This window comes from Tachysurus vachellii, chromosome 8, assembly GCF_030014155.1.
Source record: "Tachysurus vachellii isolate PV-2020 chromosome 8, HZAU_Pvac_v1, whole genome shotgun sequence".
Taxonomy (NCBI): domain Eukaryota; kingdom Metazoa; phylum Chordata; class Actinopteri; order Siluriformes; family Bagridae; genus Tachysurus; species Tachysurus vachellii.
Genome location: NC_083467.1, coordinates 4489919 through 4512794, shown reverse-complemented (window position 1 = coordinate 4512794; position 22876 = coordinate 4489919). Strand labels below are relative to the sequence as shown.

The 22876-nt window shown below is 39.1% G+C and overlaps 2 protein-coding genes and 1 non-coding gene across 3 annotated transcripts; all 3 read right to left on the bottom strand.

Annotated features, from left to right (window-relative positions):
* Window positions 1–9: 9 nt before the first annotated feature.
* Window positions 10–3483, bottom strand: nabp1a (nucleic acid binding protein 1a). The gene is made up of 7 exons (XM_060875792.1): window positions 2989–3483; window positions 2548–2643; window positions 2263–2401; window positions 1384–1455; window positions 1175–1259; window positions 842–899; window positions 10–702 (listed from the first exon to the last, which is right to left on the bottom strand). Exons 2-7 carry the CDS (start codon window positions 2639–2641, stop codon window positions 512–514), a joined length of 639 nt encoding a protein of 212 aa, XP_060731775.1. The 5' UTR covers window positions 2642–2643; window positions 2989–3483; the 3' UTR covers window positions 10–511.
* A 783-nt stretch (window positions 3484–4266) lies between these two features.
* On the bottom strand, window positions 4267–4348 carry trnas-cga (transfer RNA serine (anticodon CGA)). Its single transcript has one exon. It is a non-coding gene; the product is annotated as a tRNA-Ser (tRNA).
* A 3660-nt stretch (window positions 4349–8008) lies between these two features.
* On the bottom strand, window positions 8009–22622 carry cavin2a (caveolae associated protein 2a). The gene is made up of 2 exons (XM_060875784.1): window positions 21899–22622; window positions 8009–9432 (listed from the first exon to the last, which is right to left on the bottom strand). The coding sequence occupies exons 1-2, from the start codon at window positions 22418–22420 to the stop codon at window positions 8539–8541; spliced, it is 1416 nt and encodes a 471-aa protein (XP_060731767.1). The 5' UTR covers window positions 22421–22622; the 3' UTR covers window positions 8009–8538.
* Window positions 22623–22876: the final 254 nt, after the last annotated feature.

Below are 22876 nucleotides of genomic sequence, written 5' to 3'. Positions count from 1 at the left end.
ATAACCACATTTGTTCATTTTTAGTTTTATTTCTACTTAAATAAACCTAAGTGTCAGAATCAAACCACTTTTGAACAAATCACTTCTTGCACAGTCACTTTTGGTAGGATTTTTGGCTGAAGGGTGTCCCTGCTCCTCTCCATACAAAGAAAAAGGCAGCCAGTGGCTTCCGCCTGCACGTTAACAGCAGATAAACCTCTCCTGAATTCCATTGACAGCAATTCACTAGAAACTAAGTGAAGAAAGTGCATTAAGTGTTCAAGTAAGTGTGGATGGTTGAAACACCACAACGAGGGCACATGTTGAGATCGGCACTAAAGACGACGAGAAGTAGGAGGTGGAGATCTTAAATATTATCAACTGTTCTCCAGAAACTCTAACAGTCCTAGATAAAAGAGGACAAAGTCAATACACAGCTGATTGCACTGTAATATTAGACTCTGAAGTCTCTTAATTGGCAGTTATTTAAGGGAAAATAAGGTTTTAAACAGATTCAAGCTTTGAGTGCATTTCATCTCTTAGAAGCACGTCGAGGGTCCCTGCCGTTGCTGATGGTGACTGACGGTTTAGGAGGTGCAGGTTGTCCTACAGTGACCAGTGGCGGGCCGTTTCCAGGAACACGGCCGTTCGCTCTACCGGGAGCTGCGAAGTTGGCTGGCGGATTGGTGCCATTATTGGGATACGTCTGCATGGTGCCGTTTCCTGCCATTCAAAAACATTCAAATGAATCTGATCTCTTAGAAAATTGCAAGAACCTCTTGGAGCACAGTATTAGTCTGCTGCGGAACAGCTGTGCACACCATACTGTCTACATCATATCACGACTGACTGGTTTTCATACCTGCTTGGACAGGTGGTGTGTTTTGATAAGGTGGGGAGTTTCCACGCTGGTCTTTACCCTATTTAGATGGAAAGATGAAAAGCCACTTTGAATATCTGAACCAAAAAAAAAAAAAAAAAAAAAAAAAAAAAAAAAGTTCCCTGTCCCAGTTCAGGGGAAGAGTTCAAATGAGTTCAGCAAAAGATCATGTCTGATCTGTGAAATCAGTCCTCAGTTCTCCTTCACTGGATGAGTATAGACTTCAATCCAATAAATTTCAGTTTGTTAGACTACTTATCAAGCTTTCAAAAGAGAACCAGTTGAGAATGCTCCTTGATGTGGTTTCAGTCTTACCGTTTTGTTCTGCTGGTTGGCTTGGGCTAGCAGATCAGGATTTGGCTCGCTGAAGTTCGGTACTTCCGAGTACACCATGCAGAACCTATGTTTTTAAATATTGTACACCAACACACAGCACAAACGTTAATGGTGAATAAATCCCCACACTGAACACCAACCGTTCAGATGATCAAAGATTAGGTTTAGAACCAGATCTTGCTACTCACTCTCCAATTTTCTGCAGATCTCCACCTCTGCCTGTGTATAATGTAAGACACCCCTTCCACATAGACGCATAACTACAAAACAAAAAGGGTAAAACATTGAATACTGTAGATAACCAACATGTGTATTCATTAGTGGCTCCTGCACAGATGTACTGTCGGAAGATTGAGCCTCACAGATGAGGAAACATGTTTTACATCCACGCCTCTGTACAACAGGGCTTCCTGATTCCGTTCCTTCAAGTGATTTCTGTTTGAAGATCCCTAATTATCTAAATAACAGATTAATTAAAACCTGGATGTTCAAGTCTTATATCGGTCATATGTTGTCAGGATGTAAAAACAGGATGTGAACATTTAAAACCACCAAATTTGACTGGCCAGTTTCTCTAGCAGAAGTATTTTACATATTATGCAGCTGTGTGTTCATTTTATACATAGCATCTTTGTTTAAGTCTCCTTGGCTGTGCAATATGTTAAAAGCAAAAAAACAAAAACAAAAAAAATCCACCTGTAACAGTTTACATGTATAGATGGCTTGAGGTGCCACATATGTATAGAAGAAATAGTTGTAATGCATTATTTCCCCCTGAACAGCTGGAGAAGGGTGTGTATTCTAACATCACACTTCCTGATGCACTGTTACAGTTAAGAGTGACCTGACTTGTGCATTCAATTCATCATTGATTACAGTTTACAAGCTTTTTCAATTTCAATGCTCATCTTGGAGCATTATACATATATAACTATATACAGGTGATAAATATCAGCATGCACTTCCTACAAGTGAGGTCTGAGCACGTGACCCTATATGAAGAGTAGAGTTGTTGCTTGTAATTATTGTCTTTAAGCGTCTCCGTTCGCTCCTTTAGAAGCTTTTACCCTCGTGTAAGGCGGATGATGTCTCCAGGCTGGATAAGGCTACCAAGTTCATCCCAGACGGAGATGGCGATACTGCCGCTCTTATCAGCCACTTTACACGAGCGCACTTCGTGTCCGTCCTTTGTCTTTGTCACGCGACCTGGAAAACAAACACACCTCGTTTTCATTCGGAACACAGAACAACCGAAGCCACGCGCACAGACTTTGAGAGACGCTGTCACGCATGCGCAGCAGACTGTAGCACACCGAACCGTTAGGGGAGGAAATCTTACCACAACAACTTACCGATCTCCAGAACTATAAAGACGATATTCAGGTTCTTAGATCCCGGTTTGACGTCTTTGATCAAACTTATGGCGTCGTTGTTAATATTCGACATTGCTGGGAAATAAAAAAAAGAGGAAAAAAAAGGAGGGAGGTGAAGAAGAAACAGAAGCTAACGGTGCTAATGCTAACACTACACTGTGTTACAGTGCACGCTAAGCTAAGCTAAGAAGCTAAGCTAACCGAATACACGTATACAGTATAATGGAGCTGGGAAAATGTTACAGCGACTCGAGTCGAAGTTAAAACTGGTTTTAAACGGATTCGTTCTTTCGACCTGCTCAAGAATTTGCGTTATAATAAAACCTGAAATAGTGGATAGTGTCTCAAAATGGGAAGTCAGTGAAGTTAAGCCCAAATCAGCTAAAAAAATAAAAATAATAAAAAAAAAAGTGTTTATACCGAGCTTTAGAACGCTGTCCGTGTTATCACTGAGCTGTACAGCTGATTAACTATATAACCGTTCAGGTGTTTGCTTTTTTTTATCTGGAAATCAGCTGAAATTTAGCCGGCGTTGTTATTTCCGCTAATCATTTCTGTATCTACACACTGAGGGAGGTGAAGTGAAGGAGCTACACGAACATCCTGTACAAATTCCAGCTGTCGTGGCTTAAAAAACGCCGAAGTTAGTGCGAAAAACAAGCCTAAATAAGCGAAGCTAGCTAACTTTTCTTTGGTGAGAACTCTGCCATGATGAGCGTTCATAATAAACTCGACAATGGATCTTTTGCACTGATTTAACCCGTGATCTATGGGTTATGAGACATTTATAGTGATACGATTACATTAAAACCTGAACGCGACCAAAAAAAGGGGGAGAGAAGGAGAAAAAAAAAAATCGTATCGACTCGCATTAACATTTCAACTCACACTACCGCCCTAACAAAAGCCTGAGAACAACGCCAACGTGTGCGCGCTGCGTCTTTTATACAAGCCGGTTCATACCATTATTTCACATAGGGGAGCCATACAGAATCAGATTCGACAACGTATTCTGTTTGTCAAAGCAAATCCATATATTGATAATTAGACCCAGTGATACGTTTGATAAAACAAACACAACTATATGAGCAACTCACGTTTAAACCTCAAAGACGTTGCTAGATGCGTTGGTGTACACCCCTGATCTGGACATTTGGTTAATTCACAGTAACCAATGTGCCCACATGTTAAGGAAATACCCTCGCACGCGCTTCCCGTTTCCTCGTACTGTCGCAGACGTTGTGTGATATGATTTGATTACATGCATTCAAATATATAAATTATCTTTATGAATTATATTATGTACTCGCGTAAATAAAGTTACAATAATATCTGCGCGAAAATGAATCGTTTTGTGTTAAAAGAGACACAGAATATTTGTGATGTGCTCCTGGGATGACATACCTGGTTATGTTGTTATCAGAATCAGAAGCAGCGTTATTGTTAAGTGTGATTGTGTTTCAGTGTCTTTCAGAACATAAAGACAACCACACAGCTGACAATAAAATATCGAATTATTTACAGTAATGATCCATAAAATGTCGTTTTTGAGTATGGGTGAAGGCATTACTTCATTATTTTGTATTTTAAGAATATTTAATGACATGATAGTGTTTGAAAAAAATAATAAAAAAAAAATCGTCACGAACAGGATTCGAACCTGAGCGGGGAAACCCCATTGGATTTATAAAAAAAAATCGTCACGAACAGGATTCGAACCTGTGCGGGGAAACCCCATTGGATTTCGAGTCCAACGCCTTAACCTCTCGGCCACCGTGACACTGAAAAGTGCTATAAAGCAATAAAAGCAATAAAACAGACTAAAAAATAATATTTAAGTCAAGCTGATAAACTCTCCTTGTTGCTAATATAAGCCGTTTAATATATACATATATAGTTAAGACTTTTTTTTTTAAATATAATCATGTACTTTGTATATATAATTATGCGTTTTTTTATTCTATTGTTATTTCGATATCAATAGAATTTAGCTGTTTGGTAATGTTTTAGCAGCGTTATACAAATTGACCAGCAGATGGCGATCAAGATAAAGGTTAAAGTGAGCGATTGTATAATCCAGGGTGACTCCTAGTGGACATGTTGGGTTTAACGTCTAGCTAATAGCATGTGAATTTTGATCACTTTCAAAATACACCTGTTATTAAGTTTGTTAATGACAGCTATAGTTCTGGGTTCTACAAAAAAATAAAAAATAACCAAAATTTTCCCCCTATTTGTTAACAGTAAATTAGACGATGCCAATTAGTTTTTTTTTTCTTAGAGATTAGACCTGGATTAGACCAGAATCATTTCATTCATTCATTCATTCATTCATTCATTCAATCTTCTACTGCTTATCCGAACTACCTTGGGTCACGGGGAGCCTGTGCCTATCTCAGGCGTCATCGGGTATCAAGGCAGGATACACCCTGGACGGAGTGCCAACCCATCGCAGGGCACACACACACTCTCATTCACTCACACACTAGGGACAATTTTCCAGAGATGCCAATCAACCTACCATGCATGTCTTTGGACTGGGGGAGGAAGCCGGAGTACCCGGAGGAAACCCCCGAGGCACGGGGAGAACATGCAAACTCCACACACACAAGGTGGAGGCGGGAATCGAACCCCGACCCTGGAGGTGTGAGGCGAACGTGCTAACCACTAAGGACCACTAAATTTGTTTAGGACCTCTTCATAAAATAAATAGTTTTTTTATGATTATTCTATTTTTGTGTATTGATATAATATCTGTTTTTGAATACTGATATGGAATAATCTTGAAATATTTCAGTGACTTTGGAATTTTTTTTCGAAGATTCTTGAAGAAGTTTTGAAGTTTGTTGGTTCTTTGTATGGATTTGTGAACAGGATTAGATACAAGAATAAATAGAATTTTTTTTTTTAAAACAAGGTGGAGCCCATTTATAAGTCATAGTAAACAGTATGACTCATGACATCTTGATCCAGGCAATAACTCCTGTCATGTCTGTTTATTTCTATTATCGTTAAACACCCAAGAATTTTCATTGGGAGATGCAAACTTCATTATGAAGAGGGTTCATTATAAATAATTTGCATGATGATGTATGACAGCTTGGACAAGCCTTCTTTTTTCCCGAGTCTCATCATTCATGTGATGTTGAAATCCAGAGAAATGTAGGATATCAGGAACATTTTGACAAGATTGGTCAAACTTCATGCAGAATTCTCACAGTCGATTTTATTTACATGTAGTCACATTATAAACACATTATAAATTTTTTTTAATTCACATTACAAGACACATTTTATAGTAGCCCTCAACCAAGACCAGGTAACAATGATCGAGAATTTCCTTTTAAAACATCACAAGACACAGAGTCTACGATTATTTAACATATTTCTTAACATATTTTAATTTTAAAATCGTAACTTTTCTTTACTTTTCTATTTTTCTAGAAAGAAGCAAAAACAATTGTTAATAGAATAGAAGAAAATGTAAAATATATATATTTTGTTTTTATCTTTTTGCGTACATTAAATCATGCTAATAAATATGTATAACAGATTTAGCTTAGCTAATAACATATGCTAAACTGTTTGCTAGCATTCACTCACAACAAAACTAACAAGATCTATCTATCTATCTATCTATCTATCTATCTATCTATCTATCTATCTATCTATCTATCTATCTATCTATCTATCCTCTTATCTATCTATCTATCTATCTATCTATCTATCTATCTATCTATCTATCTATCTATCTATCTATCTATCTATCATCTATCTATCCTCTTATCTATCTATCTATCTATCTATCTATCTATCTATCTATCTATCTATCTATCTATCTATCTATCTATCTATCTATCCATCTATCTATCTATCTATCCTCTTATCTATCTATCTATCTATCTATCTATCTATCTATCTATCTATCTATCTATCTATCTATCTATCTATCTATCTAGTTTATGCATTTTTACTACAGAGCCGCATGTATTTCTAAATTCATCATCTATTAACATGTCGTTCTACTGTATATAATTTAGTGCATTGACCCAAATCTTCAGTGTTACTGATGTGAACAGTGATGAATCTGAGCGTGGCCAAACAGCTGAGAGAGCTTAGAGGCAGAACACCTGTGGAGCATGAGGGTCCTGCATACCCCGGCCTCCGTGTGGAAAATATGCCATCAATCGCTTTGGATAGACAGAGCCCACCTCTCACATCTTCACGCCATGGAAAGTACACTGTAGAGGAGCGAGCAATCTATCACAGTCAGGAATGTGTTTTGTTTTTTCATGTGTGCGCCTGGGTTCGTAATGAAACATCCCTGCTTTGCAAGGGTTAGTATCTTTCTTCTCTGTACGTACATCAGAACATGTTTTTTTTTCACATTTTTGTCATGGTTTAAATTTTTGTTACAAAGCTAATGTTAGAGTGAGAATGTGTGTGTGTGTGTATGAGCATGAGCATATAGGAGCATCCACTAGGATAAAGATATATGGATGAAGGAGTAACAGGGTCACAGACTTAAAAACTGACTGGTGTTTGTTACTCAGATAAAGGATAATATTAGTGACTATCATAGCATATTTACACTCACCTGAACACACGAACACACACACACACACACACACACACACACACACACCAGACCTAATCATGCTCTCAGACTGTTTTGATCAGTATTGTTTTTAATGATCATCAGTAATAATAATAATAATAATAATAATAATAATAATAATAATAATAATAATAATAATAATAATAATAATAATAATCAGCCTTTATTTTGCTACATATATATTACAGCACAGTAAAACTTTGGAGTTTGGGGTCAGAGCACAGGGTCAACCATGATAAAGCCCCCTTGGAGTAGAGCAGGTTAAGGGCCTTGCTCAAGGGCCCAACAGTAGCAGATTGCCAGTGCTGAGGCTTGAACCCTGTTGCTCTGATCAATAACCCAGAGCCTTAACCGCTTAAGCCACCACAGCCCCTATTAGATACAGAAAGGATATTTTTTAAATAATCAACCACACGTATTATTATAAAATTTAAAAAGATAGCCTTAAATAATCAATATTGCTGTTCATATTATTGCTTTATACTCACTCCCCTTAATATTTCGCCGTTTTATCCACCATGTGTCTATTAAGGTAGACCTGTGTCTATGTCATTACTGTGACTTTACAAGCCTAGATGTATTAATGTCTGAAATAAGCAAACACACTCAAATGAACTACCTTGCTATTTCATAAGACACATCAATTCAATATGTTTTTCAGGATTTAAAAACAATTTCCATCAATGTTTTTCTAGCTCACTTTTTTATTGATTTTTAATCTTCTAATTAACACAACCACACAATTCGTTTGTGTTTTGATTTTCAAATCTGTAATGTATATTTAGTCATTTTTGGTAAACAAACATGCTACTTACTCCACAATTTTAGATAAACACTTTATTAAAATTCATTTTTATTGTTATCACTTATGCTGAAAATTTATTTTGCTTTGAAAGCAGTAAACAATGTTCAGAGAAGTTAGACAATTCTCAGCTTTTTTTTTTTTAAGAGCATTTCTTAAACTATATTTCTTTAAATCTAAGTAACTCAGTGAATCACACTTGATTATCTAGTGTAGTACAGTATACTGGGAAGAATAATAGGTGAAATAAAGGATTGCATGCAACATAGGTTTAAGACTATATACAAGCAGAGGTATAGAAAAGCTAGAACAGCTTTAAAATATCACAGGTGGTAAGACAGTTTGACACCCATCACCATGTAAAGCCCAGTTCGAGGGGAGGGGGAGGGGTCTTTTTTTTTTTTTCTTTTTTTTTTTTATACACATTTGCCCTGTTTTGTATCAGACAAGCATTCTGATAACACAAGCATGCTTACATAACACAGCGGACTCTGAACAGATGGTTAACTCCCGTGCCAAGATCTCCACTATCGATGGAATGCTAGTAAATCTAAGAGGCTTGCTGAATAGCTACTGCAGCTGACGGAGGAGATTCAGGTGCAGACAGGGACTTGCCCTCCTCTTCATCTCCAACATGATGATCACCATTCTCATGAGTATTCTCCTCAGCCCCAATATTTGCTTTATTGGGCTCTTGTATCTCCTCTTCTTCTGCCACCTTGTCTGAGGGACCGTTATCAAGCTCTTTCTTGATAACAAGCTCGTTATCAATTTCTTCTGTAACCGAGGCGACACCGTCCACGCTGCCTGTGTTGGATGGACTGTGCTCCTTCCCGTTAATCGTTTCCTCTTCATTATTGACCTCTGCCAGGGGTAGCTGACCATCCGGCCCTCCCATTGGTGGCACCTCCACCGTAGCATTTTCACCTCCAGCCTGAGTGGACTCAACCTCTCCATCTCGCAACTTCTTGACGTTGAAAGTCATAGGAGTGACTTGGAACGATGAACTCTTGTTGGTTGGGCTTCTGGGATGGCCAGGAGAGAGGCTCTTCATGATCTTTTCACGCCGCTCCGGGGGCACAATCTTGTTGAATTTCTTCTCAATGGAGCTGCGTGAGAAGGCCTTCTTTAGGCTGTCCACCTTCTTCAAACTGGATCGCTTGAACTTGTCAGTGCGAGACCATTCCAGACGATCGCTTCCCGCTCCTGGGAACTCATCCTCATGCACCTCTCTGGGTAGTGTACCCCCCTCCAGTGGGGGGCTCGCAGCTCCCTCCTCTTCATCAGAGGAAAGGCTGATGGTCTGCAATCCTTCCTCATGGGAGTAATTGGGATCAATCACTGAAGCACGAGCAGAGGCAAGGTTATCATCCTGAACAGAGGGTGAGGCAATGTCTGCCATGGATCCCTTACTTAACACGGTGGTGGGGATCTCATTGTCCTCCTGCAAGGAAGAGAAAAAGATAGATGGGAATAATACATTAGATATGCATGAGGTAAACTGTTAAGGAAGTTCATACTAGGGGTCATCATCAAGGTATTTATAAAATCGTTCAGAAAAAGTTCCACTGCAGGTCATTTTATGGTGTATTTTGGTCCTTAATATCCAGATGATTGGCAGAAATTAGAAATTAGTAGAAATTGACCCAGAATGAACACTCTGGGCACACACAGATAAACACGTTCGTTCATAAGGTGCTTGAATGTGGGTTGTTATGGCATGCTTTATGGTTATATAATATTTTTGTGGGCGTTAACCTGGAAGGAAGCAAATGTAGAACCAAAAAAGAAAACAAAAAAACAGAGAAGCAGCATTAAGTCATGTCAGTACTTGATGTTGTGAAAGGTGTATCTCATTTTTTTAGCTTGAATGCCCTGATCAAATGCAAAGACTTCATGCAGTACAGGCAAGATCTTGTGACATAACGGGGTTCTGTTACGGCATGCAGTGTGCCAGACCATGGGAAATCACACCTGCAAACTGACACTAAATATTTTAAGTCTTTTGTGTGTACCACAAGGCTTGATATTCGGACCATTTTTTCTGGCTTATTAAGTCTATTTGCGTCGGAATCGTGCAGCGATTCTGACACCCTGGAGCTCTCTTTCTCACTCGTATACATACGTACACATAACGTGGCGTCCCTCAACCCCAGAAATTGTGTGGGATTCCATGAGAGATATATACTTAAACAGGATGAGGGTTAGCCCTGTGGGAAGGGTGGAGCGAAATTGCATTAATCCCACCTGCTCACTAAATCAACCTCCCTCACCACACACACGCGCAAACGTGTACATACATGTGCAAAGCTTTGAGATCTTGCCCAACGTTCCAATACTATGCCTGACATTTTTAAGTGCATTCAAATGTGTTGCATGTATAATTCCGCTCAGAGTGCATGGGTGTTTATTCCCTGATTACAAAATGAGGTAAAAAAATGAGATAGTTTTTTGTTCCACAAAGCTTCCACTGGATGATCCAAAGGTCTTCAAAGAACCTTTAGGTTTTTTGCAAAAGCAAAACTAAAGAACTAAAGTGTTGAACATTTCCAAGAGTGTGATCTTTGCCAGATTGCAGGATGGTTTAAAAGACATTTCAAAGGTATTTACTTCCAAGAACAAAGAAAAGTGTTTTATCCAGCCATGACCTAAATGAAGGGTTATTGTGTATTTTATTTCATTATGTATGAGGCATGATAAATCAATAAGCAGCACAAGTACACCTGTGCAAATAATCCAGGCTTAAGGATGTGTTATTTGAATCTAAAACAATGATCTGTTACAGCTTTAATGTTGCTATTCAAATTTAAATGAAGAACAAGATGATCCTCTTCTTTATTTTGTTTTTCTCTTGTTTTTCTGCCATCATACAGATTCATGGCCAAAAACAAGAATTAAAACATTGTGGAGGAACTTTACACACCCCTTCAGCTCCAAGCTCTGAGTTTATTATGGCACTGCTGTGAACTCTGAAGAATTCTTGTCAAGTTGTGGATGATTTAAATCCTTTAAACCGTTCGCATTCTTTCTTGGCCATTTGTGACAAAGCTTGCTTTACAAATTGCAGATTTTTTGGGTTCAGATAAAGACTAAAGCACTAGATAGTTTAAAAGCTTTTCGAATTCTCCTGTTGCACCACAAGACTTTTGTGTAACGAATCCCCCAAAGGCCCAATTCCAGTCCAAACCAGCATGCATTCTGGGTAAACCAGTTTTTCTCCACTGCCGCTGGCTTTAGTGCGCTGAGACAGAGAGGTACTCATCTGACTCATAAACAAGATGAAACCAAAACCCGAGCTGAGAACTGGTGTATCTCAACTGTTTTCCAACTAAACTGAAAAAAAAAAACACACAATGGGGTAAAATACAAACATTTAAAATTTTCTACCTGCTGAACAACAACATGCCTTTGCTTTGCACGGTTCGAAAGTTCACGCTCATCCGGAGGTGAATAAGGAACTAAGAGGTACGTTTTATTAAGAGACAAAGAAAACAAGAGGGGAGGAGGAGGCAAGCATTAAGTGTCACATTTCACACAATGCAAGTCTGGCTCCGAATAGAACACTGTTTCAAGTCAGCCCGAGAGCGAGAGGGTACAATGAGCTACTACGTCGCTGATATATGAGCATGCTAGGACACACAACTAGGACTCGTTGGAAATGAACTGAAAAGTCGAGGCACCATTTAGAAAATCACACCAAGTCTTTAAACACAACATATCAGATATTTCAGTGCAGAACTGGTGTACGTTTCACACAACTGAGCCAGACACCATTCTTTTGCAAACGCTTCCAGTCATCCTGAGCCTTCAGGGACTCTTTTAACTTTAAAAAAATAATTCTTGGACCTCCATCACTGCTGATTTATTTTATGAATGTAATCCCGTTATTAGAATAAAAAGCAATCAAGCTTGAACGTTTAAGCCATAGGTTCAAGCTAATGTTATTTAAATAAACTCCATTCAATTCAAATAACCAGTCAAGCCAGCTATATTAAAACTCATAAAAGCTTTGACAGTGTTGGGAACAGAACACTCTGTATATGAGACACGTAGGTGTCCCAGGACGTCTCTTTGGGAGTCATGCATTTAAAATTATACACCGATCAGCCATAACAATAAAGCTGGTGGGTGGCGAAATGAACAACACTTCAGATCTCATTACACTGGCACCTGTTAAGGGATTTGTTGTATTAGGAAGCGTGCAAACAGTCTTGAAGTTCTTGAAGTTGATGTGTTGCAAGCAGGAAAAATGGACAAGTGTAAGAATTTGAATGACTTTGACAAGAATAAATTGTGATGTTTAGTAACAAACGACTAGAACAAAGCATCTCTAAAACTTTAGTATGTTCCTGGCACTACTAAAACAGGATAATGGGTCTCATTGAAGAGCGTGAGGAGCAAAGGCTAACCCGTCCGGCCCGAACCCACAGAAGAACCCACCGAAGCACAAACTGCTGAAAAGTGAATGTTAGAAATCTCTGATAGAAAGGAGTCAGAACCCAGTGGATCTCAGTGGTCTAGGTGACTTTAATGCTATGGCTGATTGGTGTATATTAAATGTATACATTCTGGTAGCACCATATTATTTCTGTAGATCATCTATCTAAAATTGTCTAAATTAGATTTTGGTAAATGTTTAAAGAACGCTTAAAAGTAACTGTACTTCTGTACAAGAATCTCAGCACAATATCAACATAATACTGTCGGTGTCCAGTTCCACCTCACAGCATTCACCTCCCTGTTGAGGTCTGCAGGTCTTCTACAACAATTTGCATCTGTTTTTCTTACATCCTTTAAATCTATCCAGCACATGACTCTGCAGTCCGAACTGAAATCGCCACCAAACATCAACATGCCTTCTACAAAGATCGGATTGGATCCACAACCTTTTTTTTTTCAAAATGTAAATGAGGTGTTTTTTGTGAAGCACTCTGCTGATTGATCTAAATCCTCATTCACAGGTCTACACATACATATTTAGCTTTTAACAGGCAACAAGAACGCCTCAAGTGACATATGTGATATGTGCACACAATGACACACAACCCTGTCTAGGACTGGACAAAAGGTCTTGTTTGCTGAGAAAAAATTATAAGTAGATTTATAATCGTGATATTTTCCCCCATTAAACCATAAAGCTCCATGATGCAAGACACAATTATGAATATACTCCATGCAGTACGTCTGGCATGCAGGAGGCCCAGAGGCATACACAGTTAACCCGTCTGACTTGCATCTTCAGGCTTGGGGGTTCGATTTCCATCTCCAGGCTGTGTGTCTAGTTTGCATGTTCTCTCTGTGCTTCAGGGGTTTCTTTTGGGTTATCCCGTTTCCTTCCCAGTCCAACAACATGCATGTAGTCTGGTTGGCATCTATAAAAAGTGTGTGTGTGAGATGGTGCTCTGTGATCCATTGGGACCCCATCCAGGGTTTCCCACCAACTTGTGTCCTGAGACCCCAGGTAATAGACTCCATGTTCCCTGCACCCCTGTATAGGATAAGTGCTACAGAAACTGGAGTGAAGGATGGAGGGATATACAACATGATCTTTTAAATTCACCTTGCAGCAATGGAACATGTAAAAAAGCTGCTTTTATTCTGAAAGATTAAAATTCACCATCATACAGAACAACTTAATGTGTTGAATTTGCTTAGTCAATTGCACTCAAGCAGATAGAGTAGAGGCAGAAGATTATTTGTATTTTGAAAGTACATACTTTTAAATACAATGATAAATTACAATGCATATAAAGCACATATACCTGAGAGCCCAGCTTCTTTTCAAGAACTATTTGTTAGTTTGATAAATTCAGGCATTTGACATTTAGCTCCTGACATTTAAGCAAGTACGCTTCAGGACTGTGAGACGGAAAAGGGGTGGGCAGTAGGTGGGGGCGAGACAAAGAGTGTATGTCTTTTGACAACACTGTGTCACATGCTCGTACCTCTGCTTCAGCATGTAATCAGAGCCCAGTTACTGAATGCACCCCAGCAGAGGCCTCAGACGTACTCGAGCGGAAACATCATGGGTAGAAGAAGGGCGTGTGTTTGTGTTAAGGGGCAAGACAATGGTAGTGCAAGAAAAAATATACAGGAATGAAGCAGAGGAGAGCAATGCAAAAAAAAACAATATATGAAAATGTCATTAAATGTGGTTCAACAAGACAGACCAGATAAAGGGAAAGGTTTGTGCAGCAACTGCATTTCAGCTCTGGAATATGGACAAACCAATGACACAGTCTTCATCTGTGACAGTTTTTAAGCATGTAAATACCAGATGTATTTACTTTATCCTCAAAGCAACAAGTAGCTAGCTTCAGATTTATCTCTATACGGACAGCAGATTTGTACCGTAACATAAACAATGTAATATCACACTTAAATGCATGAGAATATTTTCCAGTGCTTCATCTCTGAACTCAAGCATGTCACATTATTACAATACTGACCTGACTTTATTATTTATTTATTTATATATATATTAAAGAAATCACAAACTTTTCGTGCACGTCTACTATTATATTTAGGATTATGTTCAAGTGCATGTGTAGAAAAAGGGCTATTATTATTTTATATTTTTTTCTCTGCATTGCACATAAAAAAATAACATGTTATAAGCCTCTCCCTGGATATATTTGACTTGGAAAGCAATCCTCATTCATCTGCATGTACTTTGACTAACCGAAAGATCAAGCCATGGATTTTGTTTGCTTTAATGGAAAATTCGCATGAAATATCATCATGTAAAACCTGCAAGCAACCACGACTTCATATTATCTATAATAATTCCACTTTAGACAAGAGATATCGCCATGGAGTTTGGCTCAGAGCAGGACACGACTCCGGCAAAACCACCGACGAAGGCTTGTTTCTATGCAACTTTCCAAAAAAAAAAAAAAAAAAAAAAAACACAACCTGTGTCCAACCATCTGCTGTATTCACTTGATAGATATTCAGAAAATCAGTGGCATCTTTCCAAGACAAGAAACCACACGCAGGCAGAAGGCTATAACTAAGAGACAGTGTGTGAATATATCATCTATAAAAGCCTCAGATCCTTTACACTGCAGGTGAATGTAGGGCCCGTGGATGGTCTTTATCCCCTATTGAATGACTGCAACTTTTATTGTGGTTTGAAATGCTTGTAGTATTTTTATACCTCAGTGCTGCAGAATTCTTCAATGTGAATGGTCACAAGGTGCGGATTCATGTTCTAGATCTATCTACAGTATCTACATTTGCATTTCAAGCATTTAGCCAACTCCTTATCCAGAGTGACTTACATTTTATTTCAATTTATACAACTGAGGGTTAGGGGCCTTGCTCAGGGGCCCAGCTCAGGGCTGTGACTGGAGTTGGGAGGTACTCTTTTCTTTTCTGGGATTCGAACTCATGACTTTCCGATCAGTTATCCAACACCTTAACCAATAGGCTGTCAGATCCCTGATAGGATAATATCTTGATTTCTTTCCTTCATCTATCTGTCCGGTTTTCCTAAACCTTACCTGTATTTCTCTCTCTCTCTCTCTCTCTCTCTCTCTCTCTCTCTCTCTCTCTCTCTCTCTCTCTCTCTCTCTCTCTCTCTCTCTCTCTCTCTCTATGATTGTGTTTTTTTTAAGAAAGAAAGCCTGGTAAAATAACGGCTGTTTCTATCTGCTATGATGGTGATGACAGGAACTAACTTGTCTAATGAACGTTCTGCACCATTAAATGTAACTATAATTGTTTATATGGGGTCAATTTAAAAAATATTTTAACATTGTAATTGTTGGCAAATTATAAAACTTTTTATACCAGCAATGTCTCAGTGTTTTTGTACTCAATGTTTGTAATTAATGTTATCTGCAATCTTGCTGTTCATCGTACTAAAAAACACTGGAGTGGTCTTTAAGTCCCTATGAATGAGTTTTAAATAGTAACAAAAAAAAAAAAAATCCAGGTGAAAAGGTACATGCTAAAGTGTAGAAACGTTTCCCATTGCCGTGACAACTCAAGTCATCTGACAGAGATTAATTACTGCCTCTTGTATTCTATTCATTTTTATTTCATCTTCAGATTGAGAAATGTGTTTTGCTACACGGTAATGAACTCGATATATGGTGTCGTTTTATGTTTAAGAAAAGAGTTGCTCATTTGCCAATCCAATGCTGGCTGCTGAGTCACTGCCTCCAGAGCAGTACAGGAACCTTTCAGCTTCTCTCTGGCTACTTTGCTTAGAGGCATGGCTTTATTAAGTACACAATGAGTCATGCTAATTACACCACCTCAAATAATGTGTGTGTGTGTGTGTGTGTGTGTGTGTGTGGTTGGACAATACTGCTCTCTGTCTCCAAAATGAATAACTTTTTTAGTGTTTTGGCAAATGATTGGAAATAAATGATCCTCGCTGTTTTTTGCAAATGCAGTTGTGTTATTGTGCTTAATTATTATTAAGAAGTTGCAACTTTAAGGACTTTTACTGTACATGAGTTTCTAATAATCAAACTGCCCCAAGGATGTGTGGAACTCGTGCCAGCAACGCAACAAAAACTAATGATGTGATCAAAACAAATTAATAGAGAATAAAAAATCCTGATTGTGATGTCAGAGATCATGTGGTTTAATCAAACGCTGTGTGAAACAGCTGAAAATATTTCAGCATGTCGGTCGATTTACCTTCAATTTACCTCCAAATGACCAAAACTCTAGTTCTCTTTTTAGTTTTCAGCCTTTTAGCAAATGCGTGACTAGCGCTCATAATACAGAGCTTCAGATTAATAATCGATCTGTGAATAAACACCCAATGTGCTTTAATGTTTGCTTTGTTATATTCTCATCTGATATCCTTCTACCTAAAGCCATAAGGCACGAGATAAGAGCGAGATAAGGAGAGAAGCTGAATTGTTAAGTCAGATCAGGTCTGAGCAGGGACACACTTTGTTTTTTTTATCCTTTCTTCCTCCTCTCCCCTCCCGTTAGCTATTTGGCATGCTCTTCAGTGATCTGTCTCTTCTCTTCCCTGCACACGCTCTCTAATCTTCCATGTGTCTTTATTTCTCTCTTCATATCAATTCTGATTGATGCATTGTTTTACCGCTTAACATTTTACTGGAGCAATTTATAGTAACACTCTCTCTCTCTCTCTCTCTCTCTCTCTCTCTCTCTCTCTCTCTCTCTCTCTCTCTCTCTCTCAGTCTGTCTCTTCACTCCCTCTCCCGCTTTCTCTCTCTCTCTCTCTCTCTCTCTCTCTCTCTCTCTCTCTCAGTCTGTCTCTTCACTCCCTCTCCCTCTCTCTCTCTCTCTCTCTCTCTCTCTCTCTCTTTCCCCCTCCTCTATGTCTTGCCTTGAAGCTCTGGGAATGAGATAAGAAGTCAAACATAAAAAATGGTTTGAGCATAGGAAAGAACACACACAATTAATTTAAAGGGCTCAGTGTATTCTCAACACTTCCAAAGGATCTGATCAGGCGAATGACAAGCTTTGTGTTGTTTATGCCAGAGATCTTGAGCAGTATATAATTTGAATAACACTCTGTTCAAGTATGATGTATTTTGAGGATTTTTACCCAATTTTAAAATTAGAACATACCTGAGAGATTCTCTCTGGAGTGTATTTTGTGTTGACTTGGTATGTTTTTGTACAAATTAGCTTAGCCTGGATATGTTTTGATAAAGCCTTCCCTGCTACAGTACCAGATCTGATAGGACATTCCCATAAACATGCCATATCAGAGAACTTCCGGTGTGTAGCTCCAGAGAAGAGCCATCAAAATCAACATCAGCATCACACAACTTACGCCCTTCATTGTGGCTTAATTGCCAAGAAGCCAAATTACAAATAGAAACAAACGATCAGTACAGACAATACACACCCACAGAACACACCAAAACAACCTGACCTACTGGTGGCAGCCGCAGCATTTTGAAATAAAAATAGTTTCATAAAAACCACAAGATGTAACTGTTCAAACTGATTCCAAAATTCAATGGTTACTATTAGAGTCAATGCATTAAATTAAGGATCATATTTTATTTATTTTTTACTAAAATTTGACTCCAAAATAATAACACTTAAAACCATAGTACTGCAGCAATACAAAACCTTTTTAAATGTATTAGCCCTCAGTATTGTTTTTTTCTGCATTTAGACTGTGGAATAAAATGTATGGACCTTACTGAGGTAACAAAGTTTGGCTAGTTTTAAAGGATTTCACCACAGGATATGGAATACACTGCAAGGTCTTTGGATTTTCTTTAAATGATGCAAACCTGCTGCAATAGAGAACTTAAATCCTTTATACATCCCATAATATACCTAGTAAGTGTGTGTGAATCATTAAAATATTACCAATAATTTAAAAGAGCAAACTGAAATTGTGTGTGTGTGTGTGAGAAAGAGAGAGACGGAGAGAGAGACTGCATACTGTAGGCATGTGTGTGTGAACAAGCATATGTGAGTGCGTGTGTATGGGAGTGTGTGTGTATGTGCACATATGTGTGTGTAAAGGAGTGTGTGTATGTGTGAGTGTGTGTGTGTGTGCGTGAGTGTAAAGGAGTGTATGTGAGTGTGTGTGAGTGTGTGTTATTATCCCTGGTGTATTGCATCCAGTATTGTGAGATCAGGCTCAAGCTCCATCACGACCCTGACCACGATAAAGTGGTTACTGAAGATGAATGAGTGAATGATGGTGATGCATAAATATTTAAAAACACAATACAGTGAATCATTCAAGGGCTGTGTTAAAAAATTACAAAACCCAAAACAGAAAATAAGAGAGAAGTGAGAGTGCGGGAAAAGAAGGATGAACACAAACATCCAAACAATAATTAAGGTCCTGTTTAATGTGGCACTCATTACCAGTCATTAGGGCTTGTTAAAACATGTTAAGGAGGGCAACGCAGTCAAGCAGCAAACCTGTCTCACACACACACACACACACACACACACACACACACACACACACACACACACACACACACACACACACACATTCTTTTTCTTTTTGTTTTAAAGTTAACTGCTATCTCAAAAAAGCATGCAGAGTGAACAGAGTGCTCCAAACCACAGTGTGTGTGTATGTGTGTGTAGTGTTTATTTCGTTAAGACATAACCGCAGTGGATGCTGAATGAAAAACACAAATATGTGCAAAATATATCCTAGACCAGCTCATTTAAAAAAAACAAAACAACAAGCCAATGACTTTTAGATAAAACTCAGACTGTGTTAAATATCGTCCCCTCTACAGCAATACAGACTGCTGGCTGTTGCCTCCATTCAGATGTAATCTCTAATAAACACTAAAATGTTTTATGAAATATAATTGCACATAAAAGACATGAAGCTATTCTAAGCCACTAAACTGCTATGCATGACGTGTCCATTTCCATTTGTAACCTCTCACATGGTGTGTGACTTTAACACACCTAATAACACCACACCTGGGCTGGTATTGTAAGAGTAGAAGTGTGTGCAAGCTGCCATTTTGCCACGTGTAGAAAAACAGTGCACGGTAGCTCAAGACACACCCCACTGATAACAGCTTCAGTGTGTGTGTGTGTGTCTGTCTGTCTCTCTCTCTCTCTCTCTCTCTCTCTCTCTCTCTCTCTCTCTCTCTCTCTCTCATACACACACACACACACATACACTCATACAGAACAAAATACATACTGTACACATGAGCATACACATGGTCTCAGGGTCACACGCACACACACACACACACACACACACACACACACACACACACACACACACACACACACACACACACACACACACAGTGAGTTTTATAATCCACTAACTGATTAATAAGCAATTAAATATTGATTGGTTGACTTTTATTTTCTTATGCAACACTGCTCAGACACAACTATCTAGAAAACTCTATCACCTCTGATAATTATTCTGACTTCTGTGTTGACTTTAACACCAGCTGTGACCAAACCTACAGTAATCTTTTACAGCATTGGTGTCCAGTTCAGTGCTGCAGCACAGTGTGGTGTTTAACCTCCTCCCAACACACCAGTGTAATGAACTAATAAGTTCAATTAGGAAATTAAAATAGAAAAAACACCAAACTGGACCCTGGGACAAGGGCTGGTACTGAAGTCTTTGCTTTACCAGTTCAATAAAAGCTAATAATCTGAATGTAAATATTAATAAATTTTTGTTTATGGCTTCAGAGAAATCCACCAGCACAAAGGCTTAAAGATTGACTCAAATGTGAGCACACTGACATGTTCACTAGTGATATTTATGTAGTTTTACCCACGTTATCATCAAGCTTGTTTAAACCACGGCAATAAAGCTGCTAGGAATTTTGACTGCGATCATAAATTTGTTTGTCTCACTGGTTATATTACGTTCACTCAGTGAATATTTTGCAAAATTGCAGAAGAGTTTTTTTTAATAATTTTAGAATTTTTCCCCACTTCATTAACCAGGAACTGATTTGCAGCCTGCAGCGGTTAGAGCTCCTGCTCCTGCATGTCCTTACAAGCACTAACTTGGCTTTAGGTTAGATGAAGTTAATGTTTAAGTCTGTAGAAACTCCACCTGTCCTGTGCAGGAATTCATAAACGCCAGGGGTGATAAACTGAGAGCAACCCCACCCTCTGCTTCCCGCCTTCCTACCTGAATTATAGCATTTGACGTGAGTGAGTTTTTTAAACACTCTGAAACACAAGTTTAGGCACAATTTCCAGACTACTTTGGAAAAGAGATACTATATAAGAACATACCTTTGTGCACAAGATAACAAATCAAACAGAGAAAAAAATAAAAAGGCATAAATATAGCTGGCTAAAAAAACCACCGACTAACGTTCTTTGGTAAGCTCAAAGTTAAACTGCTGCATGGATGCAGTCTTCATGTATATTCTTAAAAAAATTTAATTTAAATTTTAAGCTAAATCAATGTGCATGTGTTCGTTATGTAAAACACCCACTAAAAACTTCTCCCACACTGCAGGATCAAAACTCCTACACGCTCCCAGAAAATAGAGCCATTATGCTAGCATGATTATGAACTAACAGCTAAGCCCAAGGCAATCGTCTGGGCCGAAAAAGCAAAGCTTGTTGTGTACAGTACCTGACAGCACAATCCGTCTTTTAGAAAATGTGAAACAGCATAACATTTTTCGCTCAACAAATATAATAGAGCTGTGCATTAAACACACAATGCACCTCTCCTTTGGATTATGACAGATTAAACCCAAACCAAACACACCCACTAGGCTGTTGAGCTGGTTTAGAGAGCATGCCTTACATCGTACCACTTAGCTTAGCTTTTACAACCACTTAGCTTAACCATTTTCAGTTAGAGAAAGTGCAATGTAAACATTCAACATTCAGGCTATTCATTCATTCATTTACATTTACAGCATTTAGCAGACGCCCTTATCCAGAGCGACTTACATTTTTATACAACTGAGCAATTGAGGGTTAAAGGCCTTGCTCAGGGGCCCAGCAGTGGCAGCTTGGTGGATGTGAGGATCAAACTCACAAACTTCCGATTGGTAGTCCAACACCTTAACCTCTAGGCTACCACATCATTCATTCATTCATTCATTCATTCATTCATTCATTCATTCATTCGTGTGGTTAAATGTGAAGTGTTAAATGTTGATTGTGAGAACTCTAAAGAGGAAACTTCCAGATTCTCTGTAATCAACTCTCCTGAGATCTCTCTCTCTCTCTCTCACACACACACACACACACACACACACACACACACACACACACACACCTTCTCAACACCTGCTGCTGTTCACATACTGCTTCTTTACATAAAATATTGTGCATATGGTTAATAAACTAAATAAGAATAAGATATATATTTGGAATTGTAGACTACGTATCACAGTTATTTCAGAATTCTAGCCAAGAGACAACTGAATCATTTATCCATAATTAGGAGATACCTGTCATACCTGGAAAATGAGCACCTTGAAGTGATTCCTCTTGAGCAGGTGTGCATGGTTGGCCTCCAGACGCTTTACCTGGCCACACTGGCGATCGAGACGCTCGCGCACTTCTTTGACATAGATGCCTGTTTTGCGGGAGCGCTCAAGCAGCTTGTTGACCCCACCAGAGGTAGTCATATGGCTCTTGCTTAGACGAGTCAAGTCGGCCTGTACGGCCTTCACGGTGCCCTCCAGGTCAGTCTGGCGCTTCTCCATGCGCCGCTGGTTCTCCTGCACTGTCTCGATCATCACAACCAGCTGGTCGAGCAGAGCCACCACCGTGATGGCGCTCACCTGGCTTGCAGCGCTTGTTGGGCTGGTTGGAGGTTTGGAACTCATGCGGGAAAGCGTGTGAGTCGGGGAAGTAGGACCTGAACTGGGGATGAAGAAATCCTGGGCATCCACCACTGGAGCAGTGGAGGAATCGGAATTGGTTGGACCAGGCAAGTTGTTGGAGCTTTGATCAGCTCGTGCAGCATCTTCACCCATGTTGGAGGATCTGGTGAAATTCTGGCTCCTATTTGAAGATGTCTGAGCTGAACTTTCAGACAGAGGTGTAATGGCTCCTGCTGCTCGTTTAGCTTCACCTGTAAACTCTACTTGGAGGAAGGGTGGCTGCTTCTATTTCAGTTTGTCTGTCACATGGACGAGCTTTGCTGCCTCCCACGTCTCCAGAACACAACAACATTCCCGATACACCACTTAAAAACTCCCCACACACCCAGAGGAGGAGCCAGGTTGCCTAGTAGCTAGTCCGGCCCATCGGTGTAAAGCAAGCTGGAGTGTCACTGTGTGTGTGTGTGTGTGTGTGAGGAACAGATAGGGAATGGCTGTAATATAATGTGATTGTGAATGCTACTGTGTTTGGAAACAGATGACTTTCAGTTTTTTGCTTTAATTTCTCAAATCATCTCTCAGAGTAAAGAACACTGACAAATCCAAATA

Excerpts from the sequence above, each read along its gene's own strand:
- nabp1a (XM_060875792.1), bottom strand. The coding sequence starts at position 2,641 with ATGTCGAATATTAACAACGACGCCATAAGTTTGATCAAAGACGTCAAA. Across the intron at positions 900-1,174 it reads CCAACCAGCAGAACAAAACG|GGTAAAGACCAGCGTGGAAA; the intron begins GTAAGACTGAAA and ends CCATCTAAATAG. Across the intron at positions 703-841 it reads CACACCACCTGTCCAAGCAG|GAAACGGCACCATGCAGACG; the intron begins GTATGAAAACCA and ends TTTGAATGGCAG.
- cavin2a (XM_060875784.1), bottom strand. The coding sequence starts at position 22,420 with ATGGGTGAAGATGCTGCACGAGCTGATCAAAGCTCCAACAACTTGCCT. Across the intron at positions 9,433-21,898 it reads TCAAGGTGCTCATTTTCCAG|GAGGACAATGAGATCCCCAC; the intron begins GTATGACAGGTA and ends TCTTCCTTGCAG.